The sequence below is a fragment of the Amia ocellicauda genome, chromosome 8 (assembly GCF_036373705.1).
Source record: "Amia ocellicauda isolate fAmiCal2 chromosome 8, fAmiCal2.hap1, whole genome shotgun sequence".
Lineage (NCBI taxonomy): Eukaryota > Metazoa > Chordata > Actinopteri > Amiiformes > Amiidae > Amia > Amia ocellicauda.
This window is the reverse complement of record NC_089857.1, coordinates 42,962,889-42,980,442: the sequence shown is the minus strand read 5'-3', so window position 1 is coordinate 42,980,442 and position 17,554 is coordinate 42,962,889. Positions and strand designations below refer to the sequence as shown.

The window sequence follows — 17,554 nt, the reverse complement described above, 5'->3', positions numbered from 1 at the left end:
CCCATCCTGCAGACATTACAAGAAGTGGGAGAACGTGGCGGGGAAGCGCCCCTCCCCAGTCCACCCCGGCCACCGGAAACGGCACTGGCAGCGGCGGCCACCGGCAGAAGAGGTCGGTGAGCTCAGAGCGCTTTGTGGAAACCCTGGTGGTGGCCGACAAAATGATGGTGGGATACCACGGCCGCAAGGACATCGAGCACTACATCCTGTCTGTGATGAATATTGTAAGTTTGATCCCTCTTTTATTTCCGTTTTTGTTTTTGCTCTCGTCTCGTATGAGGTTTGCTCCAAACGGCTAGCGGTCCTGCTGCCCCCATGACCGCCACCGTCCGTGAGACGTGACTTTAACTGGAATCAAAGTCTTCATGGTACAAAACGTTCACCAGACATAATGAGACCTGTTTAGGACTTCTGTCTGTGCCTGCCGTCTGTAACCGAGATGTGTGCTGAGGTTTATTTTGTCTGACTTTGTGTCTTTTCTTCTTTTCTGGAGGTCAGGTTGCCAAACTTTACCGTGATTCCAGTCTAGGAAACGTTGTGAACATTATAGTGACGCGGCTGATTGTGCTCACCGAGGACCAGGTAAGCCACCATTGAATGCTCACACATCAAACACGCATACATTGTATATTTAGTAAGTATTTGATTTGCACTTTTCCAAATTAATTAAAGTTAATTTGCTATTTGAAAGAAAATAGAAAAAACAAATCAATAGAAAATGTTTTGAAGCAGACGTGGGTTTGCAGGACATGTAAACGGAAATACACGTCCCGTTGATCTGAGGTGTTATTGGGAATAATGTTCATAAAGGAACTGAAATTAGTGCACCATGTGGGAAAACGGGTCTGGTTTCATTGTGGTGGTATTTCAGCCTCTGGTAAAACAGACCCCAGGGTCCCTTTCCACTGCCACCAAATATATTATTTTCCTGATGGCATTTGTAGTGGGGGGTGTGAAGTCTGCAGAGTGTACACACCGGTCCACACACACGTACATTGTGTTCAGCTGTCGTCCAGACGTGCTCAGGGGCAGGAACCCCAGCGCCGCTCTGACCTATATTCCTGGCGGCAGCGGGCGGTTCAGACGGGAGACCCAGAGGCAGGAACCACCAGTCCCCTACATGTGCATTTCAGATTACACTTCACAATGAAGTCCGCAACTTAAAAACGTTTTGTTTTATATTAAAAAAGAGTCAGTCATACCGTTAAAACTGACACGGTAATGTCTTTGCCTACGTGAGGAAGGGCCCTTGCTGCAGGAAGACCTTGCTATCTGACATGATTGGCATGGATGTGGCAGAAGACATTAAGATGCAGCTTCACTTTAATCCACATGGATAATTAAACCCAAACTGAACAGTTCTGATCAGGAGATGGGATCCCAGAAGGATATATAATGAATTCCCACACATTGATTTTTATTTATTTATTTTTAAATGAAAGTACCAGAGACATTCCCTGGATTGTTAGGATCTGTTTTGGGAGAGACCAAATATTGATGACCGCTTTCTGTCCCACAGATTTAGTATCCCTGTGTGCAATGTGATTCCTACTTATTAATCATAAACAATAGGTTGGTTATTGTTTACCTCTCCAATACCGTTATGTGGTCCAAAACTAGTTTTACGTTGAATATATGAAACAAATGACCTCCGTATGGAAAGTAATTCTGCAATGTGTTGTAAAGAGACAGAACTCAATAATTAACACTGTTGAGTTGACCTACAGAGAGCGTGATGTTTCCCGCCACTGATCGAATGTCTCCGAGACCAGAGTAGACTGATCTTGAGGAATATAGGGGACATTCACACACCCATGGGCGTTTCGGTGAACCACAATAAAATAAAAACCAACAAACAAACAAAAATATACCTCATTTAACTTTTTTTCCCATAGAAAGTGCTGGTCACTTTAAGCAGTTGGGATTTGTGTTGGCCGGTGATGAAGATTCAAAGGTGCTTCTTCTGCAGTTTAAGTGTCTACGTTCCTGTGCCTTGTACTGACCCTTCCCATGTGGGCGATTTGTGTTTCAGCCGCACCTGGAGATCAACCACCACGCGGACAAGTCTCTGGACAGCTTCTGCAAGTGGCAGAAGTCCATCCTGTCCCACCAGGGCGACGGGAACAGCATTCCAGAGAACGGCATCGCGCACCATGACAATGCCGTTCTCATCACTAGGTAAGACGAGGACGTCAGTCCTTCGCTATATTCAGCCTTGTGTTGTAGTGCCGAGAGCTCGCTTCCCTCCGCTCTGGATGATGTCCGATATCGCACAACAAAATGAGAATGGTTGCCTCTGTGTTAGGACGCTTAGTACTTTAATGTCTGTGTCTGTGCAATTCAAATGTGCTGCACCATAAGCAAAATTGTGGGGGGGGGGGGATTAAAGCATAATTATTGGACTGGATATATTTGGGTATAATTTTTAAATCCTAAATACTTAAAATACTTTTCTTGCACCACAAAATCTGCACTTCTTTTCCCTCACTGTAAATTAACTTCCCCTCAGAATGTGTGACCCTGTTTCACTCTTGAAAATCCACTTCTGTTTCTTATGAGATTTATGCAAACTGTGATGATACTGTTTTCTTATTATAAATACACGCAGTGGGGTTTAAATCTGCCGTACTCCATGCACCGGATCACTCGATGTCTCTCAATCATATGCTTACAAACGGCACGACTTCAGATATGGAACATTTCAGCGTCTCAAATGATCGGTTCGTACATACCAGTCATTCTTGAACCACTGCAATGTATGGCTTGTAACAGCTCATATTTGAAGCTCTGTCATTTAGTGGAGTTGGGTTTGCTATTGCCTAGTGGTTCGCCTCAAAACCGAGTAACTAGATCACCTTTCTCTCTGTACGCGCTCCAGCCGCCGGAGAGAGTTGGCGGTGGTCTGCTTGTTGGATTTCCTTGAGAAACAAGCACTGGCTGGCCTTGCGCATTGCCAAGCTGGGGTTGTTTCTTGTGTTTTTCCATTCCTTTGTCAACTGCTGTGTATTCTGTGAACATCTCTTCTCATACAAAGCTTGGGATTCGAAGAGACGGAGCGGGCGACGGCTGAAGCTCTCCCTTGCCTTCACAATATCTAGTTCAGATAGTGTACAATGACGTACAATATTTTTCTTGCTTGTGCTTGTTTAATGTGTGAGAGGCAGGTCATTTGCCTTTTGAAGCAGTTATGAATAAATGCCCTTGAAATCTTTAATTCTTTAACTCTTCCCGGCCTTATTTCTTATAAATGTGTCAACACAGTAGCATTCTACTTCTCTTTCTCTCTCGCTTTCTCTTCCTCTCACTCACTCGCTCTTTCTTTAAAATAATTTGGTTGGAAATTAGATTTTCCTGTGCAGCCGCCAAGCAAAGGTAACTGTATGGCGTTAAATAAATAGCCCAAGAGAAGATGACACTGTTGTAATACCTGTACAATGTTATAGCATGTCGAGTCGGGCACGGACTGGAAGGAGGATGTTAGTTTGCACCCAGATTCTGACACGGATGACCAGTGTAGGCCAATTCAAGAAAAGGTCTTTCTCACGGAACAGTCTCTCCCAGTTTGGTGTAAATCAAAGGTGCAGCGTTGGACGGCAACATGAAAATTGTGCCTGGAAACCACTGAATTCGGCCAGATGTGACCCTGTCCTCAACCCCCGAGCCGAGGTCTGGGCGCTTGTGTCCGCCCCTGAAGCGGCATGGCCGTGGTTATGTCATGAAAGACACCGGGCATTGTGCTGCTGCTGTTATAAACTGAGATTGCGGAGAACTGGAGCTTGCTAAACTTTTGTGTTTTTGAACAAAAGGATTTGTAGATTAGAGTCGACAGAGCAGAATGGTTTTGTTAAGTCCCTGTAATGTGCCGGCTTGTATGAGTTGTGTTGACATATTTGTCATTAGTTCTGTTTCGGATTTACTTTATCGCTTGTGTCCTGGTGTGGGAGGAGACGTCCAGAGGAATGAAAGGAGAGAGTCCCTTCTGGTGTCTGAAATGGCAGTTGTTTATTAATGTGAGAGCAAGGCTTATAGCGCCTTTGACCATGTGATCTGTCACTTTAGAGTGATGTTGCATGCCGATTTGTAATTTACCGTCTAATCAAATTGCTCCGGCTCTCATAAAGGCAGGTTGACCCAAACATTTGAGCGTGGCTTAACTTGTGCTCGGATAGTGAGGGATTTGGAAATATTTTTGGCGGCCGGGAGAAAATGTACACATTGCGTCCAACTTAAACCATTCAGAGAAATCCATATGAAGTCTGGTTACAGAAGGAATGTTTCATTGGCCTTTTACCCACTGGCTTGTATTTGAGAACACAATACCAACGGCACGCTGCTCCTTTCTCACTTCATGTTTTATAGTTTTTCTCCGGCAGCTGTTAGCACAGTGGCAGGGTGAGCAGAGCTCAGAAGTTAATGATTACGATGGAGAAAAGCTGTTGGGACCTCTGGAGTCGAGCCATGGCGGAGGTCGGCACAGCCAGCAGGATCCCCCCCGTTTCCTTGTTGGGGAATGGCAGCCCCTGACGGTGAGGGTGCTGTTTGCCTTCCTTTGAAGCTCCTGGAAGTAGTATTGATGTGGTCCTGAGCCCTGCAGAGCCTGGGAAGATATTAAGGAGTATTACAATAACCCCTAGCTGGCTGGTCCTGGTGTGCAGGATTGTTCACCCTGTGGGAAGCTGCTCCACAGGCAGAAATCCCACGATTGCGTCACAGAGATGAGTGGTAGTGGGTGGCAGGGGCAGGAATGCTTTCATTAAGTTTCAGGGATGTGATGCGTCCAGGAAAAGTGCTTGGAAATCCTGTAGGGATGGTGTACGTCTCCGGCAGTGTGGGTTTCGGACAATTTGTGAGCATCGCTGTGTGAAAGAGTATAGATGTGGGTTTGGCTTTTATGACTAATGATATCCTGGAAAGGACGGAGGAGTGATGCTACTCCATGTTTTCACATGATGAGTGAATCCTCAGAGACTTATTAGACTCACATCCACCATGTGATTCACAGTTTCTGAAGTCCAAGATCATCATGCATTGCAGTGGGTCTGGGTGGGAGGTAGGGCATGGAGGGCTGGGTAACTCATTCTTCTCCATTCTCCCTCAAGAAAACGTTGTGCCGATCATCTGCGCTTTCCTGCCGTGCTGTTTGGCCTTGGTCTCGTCTCTCAGGGTAGATGTGTCCTGCGTGGTTCTCAGCGGGGATTTCTGGTGAGAGTTTCTCGGGGTAAAAACTGCTTCTGAGGAGACTTCTTGAGGAGATTGTGCCTTATCTGTAGTACAGTGCAGTAGAGTTAAAGCATCTGAAGAGCAGACTGTCCAGGTCACGACCAGCAGAGTTCAGTGTTTGAGAGATGAATAACTGAAACTCAGGAACGTGGAGACTGTATCACACCTGGCCGTGGGGCCGGAATTAATGTGACCAGGTTTTTTTGTTGTTGTTGTTTTGTTTTTCCACAATAAGAAACTACGTCACTGTTCAGAATAAGGAGTGAAAGAGCTACTTCTAGACCAAGATTTATTTAACACGAAGGCACGCGATTGGCCGTTTACTTGATATAACGGAGACACAGCCTTGCTTTGTTGATGGTTTCAGGTTAACGGAAGGCCACCACAGAACCTGGATTGGGGGTTCTGTTGCGTTTGAATTGGCTCTTCCTGTCAGGTGTTGAGCTGGTTATTATACAGGCTTTCAACTAATGCACCGTGACCTGAACACACACACACACCGGCATATTTAAGACTCGGGGAAAGAGTGCGATGACGTCCTGTCATGACCGAGCAAGTGCACGTGCTATGGCCAGTCGGCTCTGCGCTGCTCGTAGTCGTTTCAGATCGTTCTGTTCCTGTTATGAGGCATCTCGTCCCAGCTGAAGTCGGGCCCTGATTACAGCCTCGCTGGCACGTTGCTGCAGAGCTGCATTATGATGCTTCATTGGAAAAAGCTTTAGATAGGGAGCAGTGGGAAATTGAAAAATAAATCTAAATAAATAGATCCCTAAATTAAGTTAGGCAGAGGCAGCCTGGAGACCGTGCCTCATGGTTTTGGACTGCAGCCACCCAACTAAAATTTAATTTGGTCCGTCCTTGGTTTCTAATAGATTAAAAGCCTTTGAGCTGATGGGATTAGTTCTTTCCATTAGGAATGCATTTTAAAAGCAAAAGAAACCTTTTATATTAGGCTTTCTGGTGTGGGTTTGATTTCACCATTGTTTTTATTGGTTAATATATCAGAAGAGGGGGGAAAAAAAGAATAAAAAGATTGATGCTTGTGCAGTGTTGGAACACATCAGGTACAAATCCCTCCGTTTGCGCAGCCCGCTTGACTCGGCTGTTGGAGATGATTGTCGGGGGACCCGGTTTCTCCACAAATGCCCCCTATTGCATGAGAATATCCTTCCAAACACAAGCTAATCTGTCACCATAGCCTCATTTATGGTTTTCTTGTGATGCCACAGTGGATGTGTAATGCTGGCCTTCTTTGCAACCTGTGAGAAACTCTGGCCAAGACCTTATCGTAATTATTTTCTTCATAGCCATCCAATCCATCACAATGTTTCAGTGGCAATTAGGAGAACGACTAATAATACTTTGGGGCGAGTTGTTAATATTCTCCTCAGCATCTTCTTTTACGTTAGCGTTTGGTTTTAATCCCGGACTCCAAAATCAACAACCCCTTTCACTTGCAGCCAAAGCTAAATAGAAACCATGGACTGCAAAGTGCAAGAAAATTAAGTGTTCTTCGGCTGTGCTGCTGTAATACATTGGTGTGTATCAGGTTTCTGCACTGCGCAGCTGCAATGGCCGATCTTCAAGGGCTTTGGTGGAAGGAAATATTTGATGTCCTCTTCAGTTTTCTTCATCTTGTGGTTGAGTAATTTTAGTAAGTTTGTTATTTCTGGGTTGGCTTGGTTGCTCTATTTTATACAAGAAAATCTACCTGTTTTTAACCTCACTGTTCATGTGTTAATCCGGCCACCTACAATTTGGGGATTTTCGCTCCTTGGCTTTGGCAGCATGCCTTTTAGTATTGCGTACGTATCTGGCTTTGCACAGTGTTCAGTTGCCTCCCCCTTTAAGCATGCGCTTGAATAAAGTGTGACGAGTGGTTTGCTTGTTTTGTTTTTAATTAATTTAAAAATCTATTTAACACATTAAAAGACATTCATTTAAAAAAAAAACATTTGTGGGGGTAGCTGCCTCACAGCAATGGCAAAACAAGAACACAGCAATTATAACGGCCAATTAAGGACATTGATTTTGGTGCTAGACGCAAGTCTGTCTCGGATCATTATCTTTCTGGAAAATCGTACCTTTTCAACTAAGACAATTATTTTTCATTGTACTGAAACCTTCAGCTGGAACAAGAATAAAGAGACCACGCAGCGCTGTGTGACTGGAGCATGGGGTGCCAACAACCGAACAAAAATGCGGAAAGTGTTTGCATTTTTCAAGAACTAGATATAAGAAATATAGTGACTCCATTTGGAAAGCTTCTTTAGGAACCAAAGACAAAATTGGCATCTCTACAGCAGCCCTGTACAGCCCCATTACTCTCCCCAAGCTCTGGAACACTCTTGCTTGCTCCATTAAGCCCCATTGCCCCATCAGTAGTAAACTATGATCTGTAGGCCATTTTGAAACCCTGTCTAGTGGGTTGTTTCTGAATTGATGAAGCAAGATTTAGTCTTTTCAGCGCTCCTTGCTTTAAAAACATTGTTACTTATGAAGCACTCCATCTCTAGAGGTGAAACTAAATACCTGGGCTTCCTCTCAGCTGCAGTTTCATCTTTGAGGTTTCCTTCGGCAAGGTTGCGGTGACATGCTCCGCAAACATTCTCCAGAGGGTTGGGATCGTGTCTTGGCAGGCACTTTGTATCCCTGCTTCTCCTGTTGCTCCTCCCTGCCTGAAACTGCTCGCAGTTTTTCTATAACCAGTTCTGGTACATGTAGGTGTATTCTCCAGTGTCAGATTAATCTCTTCCTCTTTTCCGAGTGCATTGATGGCTTCTCCTGTCTGCAGAGTGGAAACAATTGGCCTCTCTTTCCCGGTTTTGCAAAGTGTTTACCGCAGAGCAACAGTGCTCACTCATAGTCTGTGTTGTTTAATGATGTTTTCCTCCACTCCAGGCCTTCCTGTTGTTCATATTTCATTGAAGATATTGCCTTTTATGACCTTGGCATGTGTTTATAAAAAAAACAAACAAACAAACAAAGGCAGTCTGCAGTCCGTGCCAGTGTTTGTGGAGGGAAAATGCAGTTCAGACTGTGCTGCTGCTGCTTCGTGTGCTTGTTTTTCACTCACTGATGTCTCTAATGTAGAGAAGCGATGCAAGTGAAGTTGTCTCTATCAGTGTTTATGTATTTACGACTTATTTGTAAGAATTCTGAAAAACGCCAGACTATTTGACACCATACTGTATGCCCGGTCTAGGGTGCCAGGAGAGCCGCGATTACAGTGATCTCCTTTTATCCTTATTGGGTGTATTTATATATTTATTTCCTGAGGGCTGGCAGGTGTCCGCATGGCTCGAGGCCAGGGCTGTGCCGGAGATCTTCTGGTTACGCTTTACGCGGCGGGGCTGGAAACGCCAGCACCACAGCAGGGTGTCGGTAATTATACCCGTCACAGTGCGCCAGCTGGGGACCTCGGAGCGGGAGGGGAGCGAGCGCAGCCAGGCTGTCTGTTCGCAGCACAGACTTTTCATTAGTGCTAAGACCTTTGTTTTTTCCCCTCCACAGGTATGACATCTGCACGTACAAAAACAAGCCCTGTGGGACCCTGGGTGAGTGTGCTGCGTTTCCTTGTCCTCAGAGGTGTGAAATTCCCTCCCCTCTCTTTTTTTTTTTTCCTCCTTTTTCTTGAGGGAGATATTGAGAGTGGGCTGTGTGAATGTTGTGGTTTCTGTGGAAGCAGCCAATCTGCTCAATATATGTCCAGTTTTATCCTGGGGGAGAGGGGTGTGTGGAGGAAACAAACACAAACTATTTGAAATGTGAAGTGTAGTGGGGGTGTCACCCATGAGAGGGACCCAGCAGGTACAGGGTGAGTGGGGTCTGAATCGACAGAGCGACTCTGCATCTTTTCCAGAAACCTCCCCGTGTGGCTGCCAGCGCCACCCCCCCCACCCCTCGCCACTGCAGGGTCATTAGCTTCTGGACAGTCAAGCAGCTTATACTCGTATGTGGTGAAGTGGCGTGTCCGGTCGCCAGGAGGCACATGACCTAGATAGTGACTGACATGGGGGTTCACTTGCTACAGCATTCCCCTAAGTGGGGGGTCGGAGAATGGGCACCAGTTGATTCAAGTTCGTGGCTAAATACCTGCAAACAAACAAACAAACAAGCAAAGAAAACAAGTAAAAAAAAAAAAAACAACTGTTAGGCTACGTAAATAGCGGAGTTAAATAAGAAATTACTAATTTAGGGGAGACCAATAAGCAGAACACGCTGTGGCGCTTGAGCAGAACACTTGGTCGACCCCTTTTGAAAGATGAAACCAGTCAAGATCCTCCCTGGTGCAAACGCTGTGCTCTTCCTACACGGTTCCTGTGTGCGACACCGTCTCTTCCTCTTGAGTCGTCCAAAACCGCCTTCTCTCTGTCTGTCTTCCAGTAAATTTAAACACGATTCTCAGTCAGGGTCATGATAACGTTCCTGGGTGTCCCTTGCTTTTTTTTGTTTTCCTTTTTCCCCTCCTTTATGAGGTACACTGAGAACCTGCTGCTCGATGGATCATACATTCCTGGGCATAATTACAGGAGGCAGAGAACCGTTCCTGTCCGTCGGTTTCCTCTCCATTGTCCGCCTCCGTCTCCGTGCGCTGCGCTCCCTCTGGAAATAAACACACGGAACGGAAAAAAGAAAACCTACACTTACTTTTTTGGGGGGAGGATTAAAAACAAAAAGAAAGTGTTTCAGGGAACATCAGCATACGCGAGTAACAGAGTCGTGTCTGATGGCGGACCCTCCAGGTGCAACAATATATCTTAAATGTAATATTGCAACTTGAGGGGTGTCTTGACAGACTGTCCGCATTCGTCAAATTCCCCTGGTTGGTTTAATTGCACCGGCATCTGCTTGGCTCCCTTGGTCCTCCCCCCTTCCTGCGCAGGGTCAGGGCTGTGTCTGAGGCCGCGTGTTCAGCCCGAGGCTAGGTGGTTTTCCAGGGACACACAAACAGGCCTGGCAGGCTCCTGTTGCAAAGACAAACTCATAAACAAAAGCAATGTTCTGTTTAAGGCGGAGAGGGTCCTGTTTGGAAGACACCCACATTTATTTTCCGTTAGATGTATTTTTCTTCTCCTTGTGTGAGTTCACTCTTAAGATCTTTGCTGATCTGGAGCCACGCTGCTCGCATGTTCAGATATTAGACTTTGAGTGATGGGAATGGCCAGCCACTGCCGAGTTTCTCCTAGGTCTGTAATAAATGTGTGTGCTAGAACACACCCCGATCTCGAGGTTAATTTATTTTCCCTTGTCGTGTTTGCCGACACCGAGGCCGTAAGACGCACTGCAGTATCTTGTTTCGGCCCTAATGCGAGTTTCAGCTTTGCTTCTTCCTGCTTGGCTTTGTCAGGATTCACTGAAACCTTGTTCCCACTCCTTATAACCATGACAAGCACTTTAGCTGCCTCACCGTCACCTCTTTAAACAATCATTATTATAGGAGTCGAGCCGGACTTGTTACACATGAAAAATGTCTTCTTCTTTCATTGCGTTCTTTAGTTTTTTTTTCCCAGGATGGAGACTGGCCAAGAATCTTCCTGCTTGTCGTTCTAAAAACATCGTTAAGCGGCTTTTTCTAAGGTGCCCTGCTATGTGCACTGCATTGAACATAGTGAATGGTGTAAACGTATGTGCGTAGGTATGTTAGTGATTGTAAACACGCACCATATGGGGAAACCCTAGTGACAGCTCCTCTGTTGGAGTTTGAGTCTTCACTTCGCTAAAGATCTGGCTAAAAATGAATGGGAAGCTAAATATTTTTCCCCTTTATTAAATTCTTGCTTAAAGATATATTTTTCAATGCCAAATGTAGTTTATATTAAAGGCATTTGGGGAGAGAAATCTCACAACCTACTCACATAATGTTCTAGAAGTCAATCCAGATGCGCAGGAAGCAGATTTTCACGGTTCTTTTTCAATATAATACATATTTTTTTGTGCTTAACGGGTAGTTGTTCCTTTTTCTGAATCATGTTCACCGAGTTCTTGGAAAGCTTTACTTTTGTGGGATTTAACAAATTTTCTTTAGAGCATCAAAGCACCAGACACTTAGATGGAGAGACTGTGAACCAGAGCAGCCTGTAAATTTTGTGAATTTAGTAAATTTAGAGTGAAGCCGTCCGGGGGGACCTCAGCGAAGCCCGTCCAGATTCTTGGTCTGAGGAATGGAAATTCGGTGAAATTGTGCTGAGGAGTGACATAAGGGCTGAGGCACCTGGAGGTGTGGTGCTGGAGCCACTTCGTAGGGTTGTTGGCACAACATGCTGCCAGCAAACACACAAGCAAGACAAGCCCAACCGGAATGCCCTTGGGAATGGTGATGCACCGAGGTGGAGAAGAGCAAGAAGATGGCAGAGAACTACAGGCATGAGTACATGAGCTGTCTTGGCCTGATGGCATCTCTCCACAGTACTCAATGGAATTGGGGATATCGATTCGGAGACTATTCGCTAGGAGGCTTCAAAAGACACTCAAGATGGCAGTTATTCCAATTGAATGGTGATCAAACGTTATAGTTCGTTATAGACCCACCGGTTTAGCTTGTGTTACACGTACGCTTGGTATTTTGGAAGATAGCCAGCATGCACTTATGGAAAGGCAGACCTTTTAACCTTTCTTGAACCAGCAACGGTAGCAATTTTGGAAACACAGGGCTGCTTGTGAAAGGGTTCGGTGGAGAGCAGCCGGGGTCATTCCCGAGGCCACGCGGGGCCCACGCGCAAAAGCACTGTAATATAGAGAGCATGGCCGTTCGAGACTGAGAGAGGTTACGAGTGAGAGGCAACCCGTTGGGATTTTGGTTGCAAATTGGACCCCAGAATCTCATCCAGATGTTTCACGAGGGAACAGAGTTTGGCGTGAGTTACCGAGCGAGGGGCACGGCGTTGGTGCGCGTGTAAGCACTTTCCTCTACGCTTTAGTTTTTTCCCAACATTTATTTATGCATTTATTTTGAGCTAGTTCTGAAATCGCCTTTCTTGTTTAACACAAGCAGGCGGGCTGTTTCGTCTGTGTCGTTTCAAGACCAGTAAAAAATAAAATAAAGAAAACAATAAAATGAAAGTTTTTTTTCTGTAATTCCCGACCCTGGCTCACATTACTAGGTGGTCCCATGTTACCAGAAGTAAAATTTATAAATCTAACCCCTAGTCTAGACATTTTCCAACTACAACTGTAGTTCAAAAAAATATTAATGTCTAGTCGGCAGAGTGAAATTCCCCCCAGTGATTTTGCAAATGACTTAGAAAGTTAACCTTTCCCCAGCCCCCGCTCCTGTGCACCGAGGCTGTAGAGAAGAATCCAGGTGTTTATAATAGGGGGGGGACACCTTGTCCTGACCCTGCGTGTCTCTCTGTTTGTGTAGGCCTGGCATCGGTGGCAGGAATGTGTGAGCCCGAGAGGAGCTGCAGCATCAACGAAGACATCGGCCTGGGCTCTGCGTTCACCATCGCGCACGAGATCGGCCACAAGTGAGTGAGCTCTCACCCCCGGCCCCTACACCATGTCACTATTCATTCCCTGTAGGGTGAGCTCAATATCTGTGCAGGGTTTGGGTTTAGGAGGCGGGGGATATCATTATTCCTGTTCTTTCTTTTTCTTCTAGTGTACTTCAGCTGTGGTTTGCATGCTGCGGTCATTAAGGCCACCGATGTGATCTTATCGAAGGGGAGATGTTTCATTGCGTAAAACCACAACTCTCCGCTAAAAATATCTAAATATCCATGATTAAAATGTTCCAATATGGAAAATAGATTTCCTCCCAATTTCCAGTTTGTTTTCCTTATTTTCCATAGTAACCTGTAACTGTTGTTGTTGTCCCATTTTCATTTAAAACATTATTTTTTATTGAGGAGATTTTTCTTTTTTAATCGATGAGACCCATCAGCTTGCATACGATATAAAATGCCCAATTTCAATGGTAAATGTTTTTAAGGGACAAAAAATTGATTAAATGTTTTTTTAATAAAACGACATTGCCTACATACACCCATACCATGTTTTGAAGATTTTGCAGTGTTTTCCTCCCAGGAACAAATATACCTTATTTATTTGTTTAGATAAGTGCCCTTTTTTGTTCTCCTGGAAAACCTTCTCTTAGAAGCTTTCAAACAGCTTTTGCAACTCCTGTGTTTTGCTCCACAAGAGCAAGTGATGGTAAAGGACTGGCTCAAGCCTTTGTCACACCGAATGTGAAGCTAAATAATTATGATGTATTAGTCTGTGTATCCCTTTTCCCCGAGTTCATGAAAATGGCAATTTCCTTTATTATGTCTCGTGTCTGCCTCTGTTCTGCGGCAGTTGTAAAAACAGTCGCTGCATTTAGAGATGTAAAAAATACTGTACCCCGGCTTCAGCTGTACTGATTTATTGCTGAAGTCGAGTAAAATGTCATAAACGTGAGCCTAAGAAAAACAGCCTGCAGACGCTTGATGTGGTCAGGTTTGTTATATACATTAAAACTGATTTGTGCGTTTGTGCAGTGCGGAAAGCAAGCTTCTAGTGCTCGGTGTTACAAGATCCTTTTTACTTAAACAGCTCTCAGACAGATGCAAAAAAAAAAACGCAGAGGAGAAAAAAGGAAAAATATTTGAAGAAGTGTCTGTTTAACAGCCCAGATATTATGGCTGAATATTGTAGAACTGGCCCTGTTATTAAAATAGTGCAGTCCCTTCTTTTAAACTCACTTTTAAACCAGTCTCTATTGGTTAATCTGTGCCAGTGCTGTTGGGGTGAGTCAGTCAGGTTTTTTTTGTATTTTAGTGCTTGCAGTCATGAGCTCCCTTCACAGCCTCTCCTTCCCCCAATCTGACTGTTCGTCTCTCGCCTTACCAGTCTAACATGGACTTGGACTGGGAAATGCTGAGGAATGAGACATTGTTTGTCTTATTAAAGCCAGACAATAACATTTAAACAGGAGAAGCTGAAAGACGATACCGCTACCATCTATTGTTCCGAAGGCACTATTTTTGGGAACGAACAAACACAAAAGACTTTAATTGCTGTAGTTTAGGTTGTATCTTGTCCTGGCAGTAAAGCAACCAGATCTGTCTAGCGTGCATGACATTCGCGGAGTATAGGGGGACGGTTTAAAACCATAAAAAACAGTGTTGGCCAGATTTGGAGGCCATGTTGGTAACTGTAGGATCAGCCCGAAGTACTTCTCTGCTGGTATCTTCATGGCGACCCGAAGTTTCTTGGTCTGTGGCTCCGAGCCATGTCCCTGTCTAGCTGAATAGCACACGTTTATCATTACAACTTTTTGTCTTTGAATCCCTAGTCTACACTGAATGAATTAAATCCAGATTTAAAAGCATTTACTGGATGTATGATGAAAAACAAACGCAACTACAGAACGATCAACAATACAATGAGGAAAACAATAGCCCTGGAAGTAAACAGTTGATTTGGAAATCTTGCATTCTTGGGTCTTGATTTATGGAAGAGGTTAACCCCGTCTCTCGCTCGTCTGCAGCTCCTGACACGGTCATGTAGAAACCTGTAATCACGGCTCCTGACAAGCGGTTATCAGACCAGTAATTGCGACTTTCTCGTTGCTCAAGTGGAGCAGGCAGCCCCTGACCTCTGACCCTCTGCAGCTATGAACAGCTGTTCTATGCAAGAGGGAGCCCCTTTTGTGGCTGATAACTCGGTAACCTCTGCAAGGGTTAATTAAAGATGGAGAGAGAGAGAGAAAAAAAAGAAAGGAAGAAAGGACCATTAGTACATAGTTGCTGGCTGCTTTTCAGACAGAGCCTGTGTCGATCCATGTCTTTATCGTTGAATGCATATGTTTTCCTCCTCATTGGCACCGGTGCCATGTCTGTGCCTACAGTGGGTGGGGGGGAGCTGGCTGGTTGTGGCAGTAATGTAGCCCCTGCTTGCTTTCTCTTACAGCTTCGGTATGAACCACGATGGGATTGGGAACGCCTGCGGGACCAAAGGGCACGAGGCCGCCAAGCTCATGGCCGCTCACATCACAGCCAACACCAACCCGTTCTCCTGGTCAGCCTGCAGCAAGGACTACATCACCAGCTTTCTGGAGTAAGTGCCACAGCGGCAGCACTGCCACGGGGGGAGGGACGGCCAGCCCTCTGTGTAACTTATATACTGTGCTTAGAAGAGCTTGTGGGATCTGTGCTTTTGTTCTCTTGTTTTTTCTTTTTTGCGTTTCCCCTTTCTTGTGAAGCAGGGTCTCAGATGTCAGCCACCACATGAAGCATTGAGGTCAGGGGTGAGGGTTAAGGAAGCTGACCCCAGGGCATATCTTTAACACTTTGAGTGCAGATTCCAGGGCTGGTTTCAGGGCCCTGGTAGGATTGCTTGTGCTGGTGGGGATTATTAAACCTGACGGGTAACGAGAACCTTATTTATTGATTTAGTTAGTTTAGCCTGCCTCTCTTACTTTGTCCTTTATTTGTTTTACTTAAACCATTAGAAACCATTTAAATAGGTAACTGAGGTTATTATTTGGGCGATGTTGGTATTTTTGTAACAATTAAGCAAATGTTTCTGCTGAAGTGCTTCAGTACCTTCTTTAATTAGTACCATGTGAAGCCAAATGAGTCTTCCTGATTTATTTGTGCTCTTCCTTTGATGTAGCCGAGTTAAGCGATGTGGATTTTGTCTCTTGCTGGAAGAAAGGCTTTGATCTGACGCACAATGTGCCAGGCGGACCGGGCGGCGGCTCAAAGCCGGATTAACAATAGGTGTGACGCGTTTGTAGGTAGTGAGTTTTTATTTAATCTGTTTGCTTCCACACATCAAAGCTTGTGGGAGATTTCTCCTGCAATCAATTATGTCCAATCGTGGACTCCATCGCGGCTGCGAACGTCTCGTCTGCCAGATCTGCTCCTAGCACACCCGTGTGTAGAGTCTGGATGGTTTTCATATGGTGAGGTGAATCCAATATACTACCCTAACTATAACCCAATGGGGTTCAGAGGTCATTGAGGAATGTTTGATTGGGTGTAGATGTGGGTCTTCCTCTGCATGGCCGACTGAATGGCTCCTCCTTGTTTGTCTCTCTATGGGCTCCTGACACTGGCTCTCTCCCTGCTATCTGTTCTAATTTATATATAAACCAGGAGAGGAATTGAGGAGCCAGTTCCTTCCTTACTGTCCCTGAAAGAAAATACTGCCGAGACTTTTGGGTTTACCTCTGAGTGGGTTAGTCGAGTGATACACTTTGAGCTAAACTCCCAGCGTCAGAATGAACTCACTGTAGGGTTTAGTGGCTAATGTTCTGGAGCGTTGCCGGGCCTGGGCTGGCGCTGGGACAGCTGCGCTCTCTGCGGTCGGCACCGTTTGTGTTTCAAGGCATCTGAGCATTGGTGGGCTGAACGTGCTCCCAGCTGCAGATTACTTCAGCAAATGTGGGCTGGTGGTAGACCTTGTTTATTCTAGGGCTTAATTGTTTATCTGGAGAATCTCTACTGTCCCTCAGTGAATAGGAGGTTGTTATGGTTGTTAAAGGGGGTTAACCAATGAATGGTTTCAGGAAGAAGCAAACGCAGTCGCCAACTATGCGGACAGAATAGATTATAGTGCACCATCTTACCACAGAAACACAAGGGGCCGCTTGTTGCTCTTAGACTGTTTTCTGTAGCTGTGCTGATGAACCAAGCAAGCCACATAATCCACTATTGTGTTGTGGTGGGGAAAATGAACCTTAAATATACAGTGCACGTATCTTTTGCCTAGTTGTAATGGAGCCCTAGTTTACCGAGTCGCATTTTGTCCCCTCTCCTTGGTTGCTCTTAAAATATTGCAGAGGTAATCAAGCACAACGAAGGGCATTCTGGCAGGTGTAGGCTTGATTTACCTCCTATTTATTTTATTTTTCTGTAATTCTTTTTGAAACTGATGTTCTGATTTTGATTAGTGATGCTGTATCTTGGGCCTCCTCTTTCCAGCGAGCATAACTAGCCTGTCTGTCTGTACTCCTCGCTTGTCTGATTCTTGGATGCATTCTGCGTTTCCTTATCCCCAGTAAACGGTTTTGTCTGTTCTGCTGGCCTGGATGTCGTGTAGCGTTACTGGTGCAAAACGAGATGTTCTGCTCTGTGGGAACAGGCCCATCCTGACTTGAGAAGCTTGTTCGTTCCCTCGGTGTCGTTAAAATGACTTCATGTACATACTCCATGTATGTACATGTGGGCATCTTTGGGTATTGGTTTGGTCGAATGGTTTTGTATGAAATGTGTGTGTTCTTATATGAGTCATATTACAAAGAAGGATGGATTTACAGAACTGAGACCGAGTTCTTGTTGTATTTACATGTTTAAAATGCCCAACTTTAAGTCTAGATATGTTCTTTAAAAGTATTAAGGTGTTT

The 17,554-nt window shown here is 45.0% G+C and overlaps 1 protein-coding gene across 1 annotated transcript in view; it reads left to right on the top strand.

The window, feature by feature from the left end:
- Window positions 1-17,554, top strand: part of adamts6 (ADAM metallopeptidase with thrombospondin type 1 motif, 6) — a 66,243-nt gene that overhangs the window by 7,990 nt on the left and 40,699 nt on the right. The window contains exons 5-10 of the mRNA XM_066711540.1: window positions 13-224; window positions 499-582; window positions 2,033-2,178; window positions 8,734-8,777; window positions 12,584-12,689; window positions 15,115-15,261. Coding sequence (XP_066567637.1) covers window positions 13-224; window positions 499-582; window positions 2,033-2,178; window positions 8,734-8,777; window positions 12,584-12,689; window positions 15,115-15,261 — 739 coding nt within the window. The remainder of the gene's footprint in view (window positions 1-12; window positions 225-498; window positions 583-2,032; window positions 2,179-8,733; window positions 8,778-12,583; window positions 12,690-15,114; window positions 15,262-17,554) is intronic.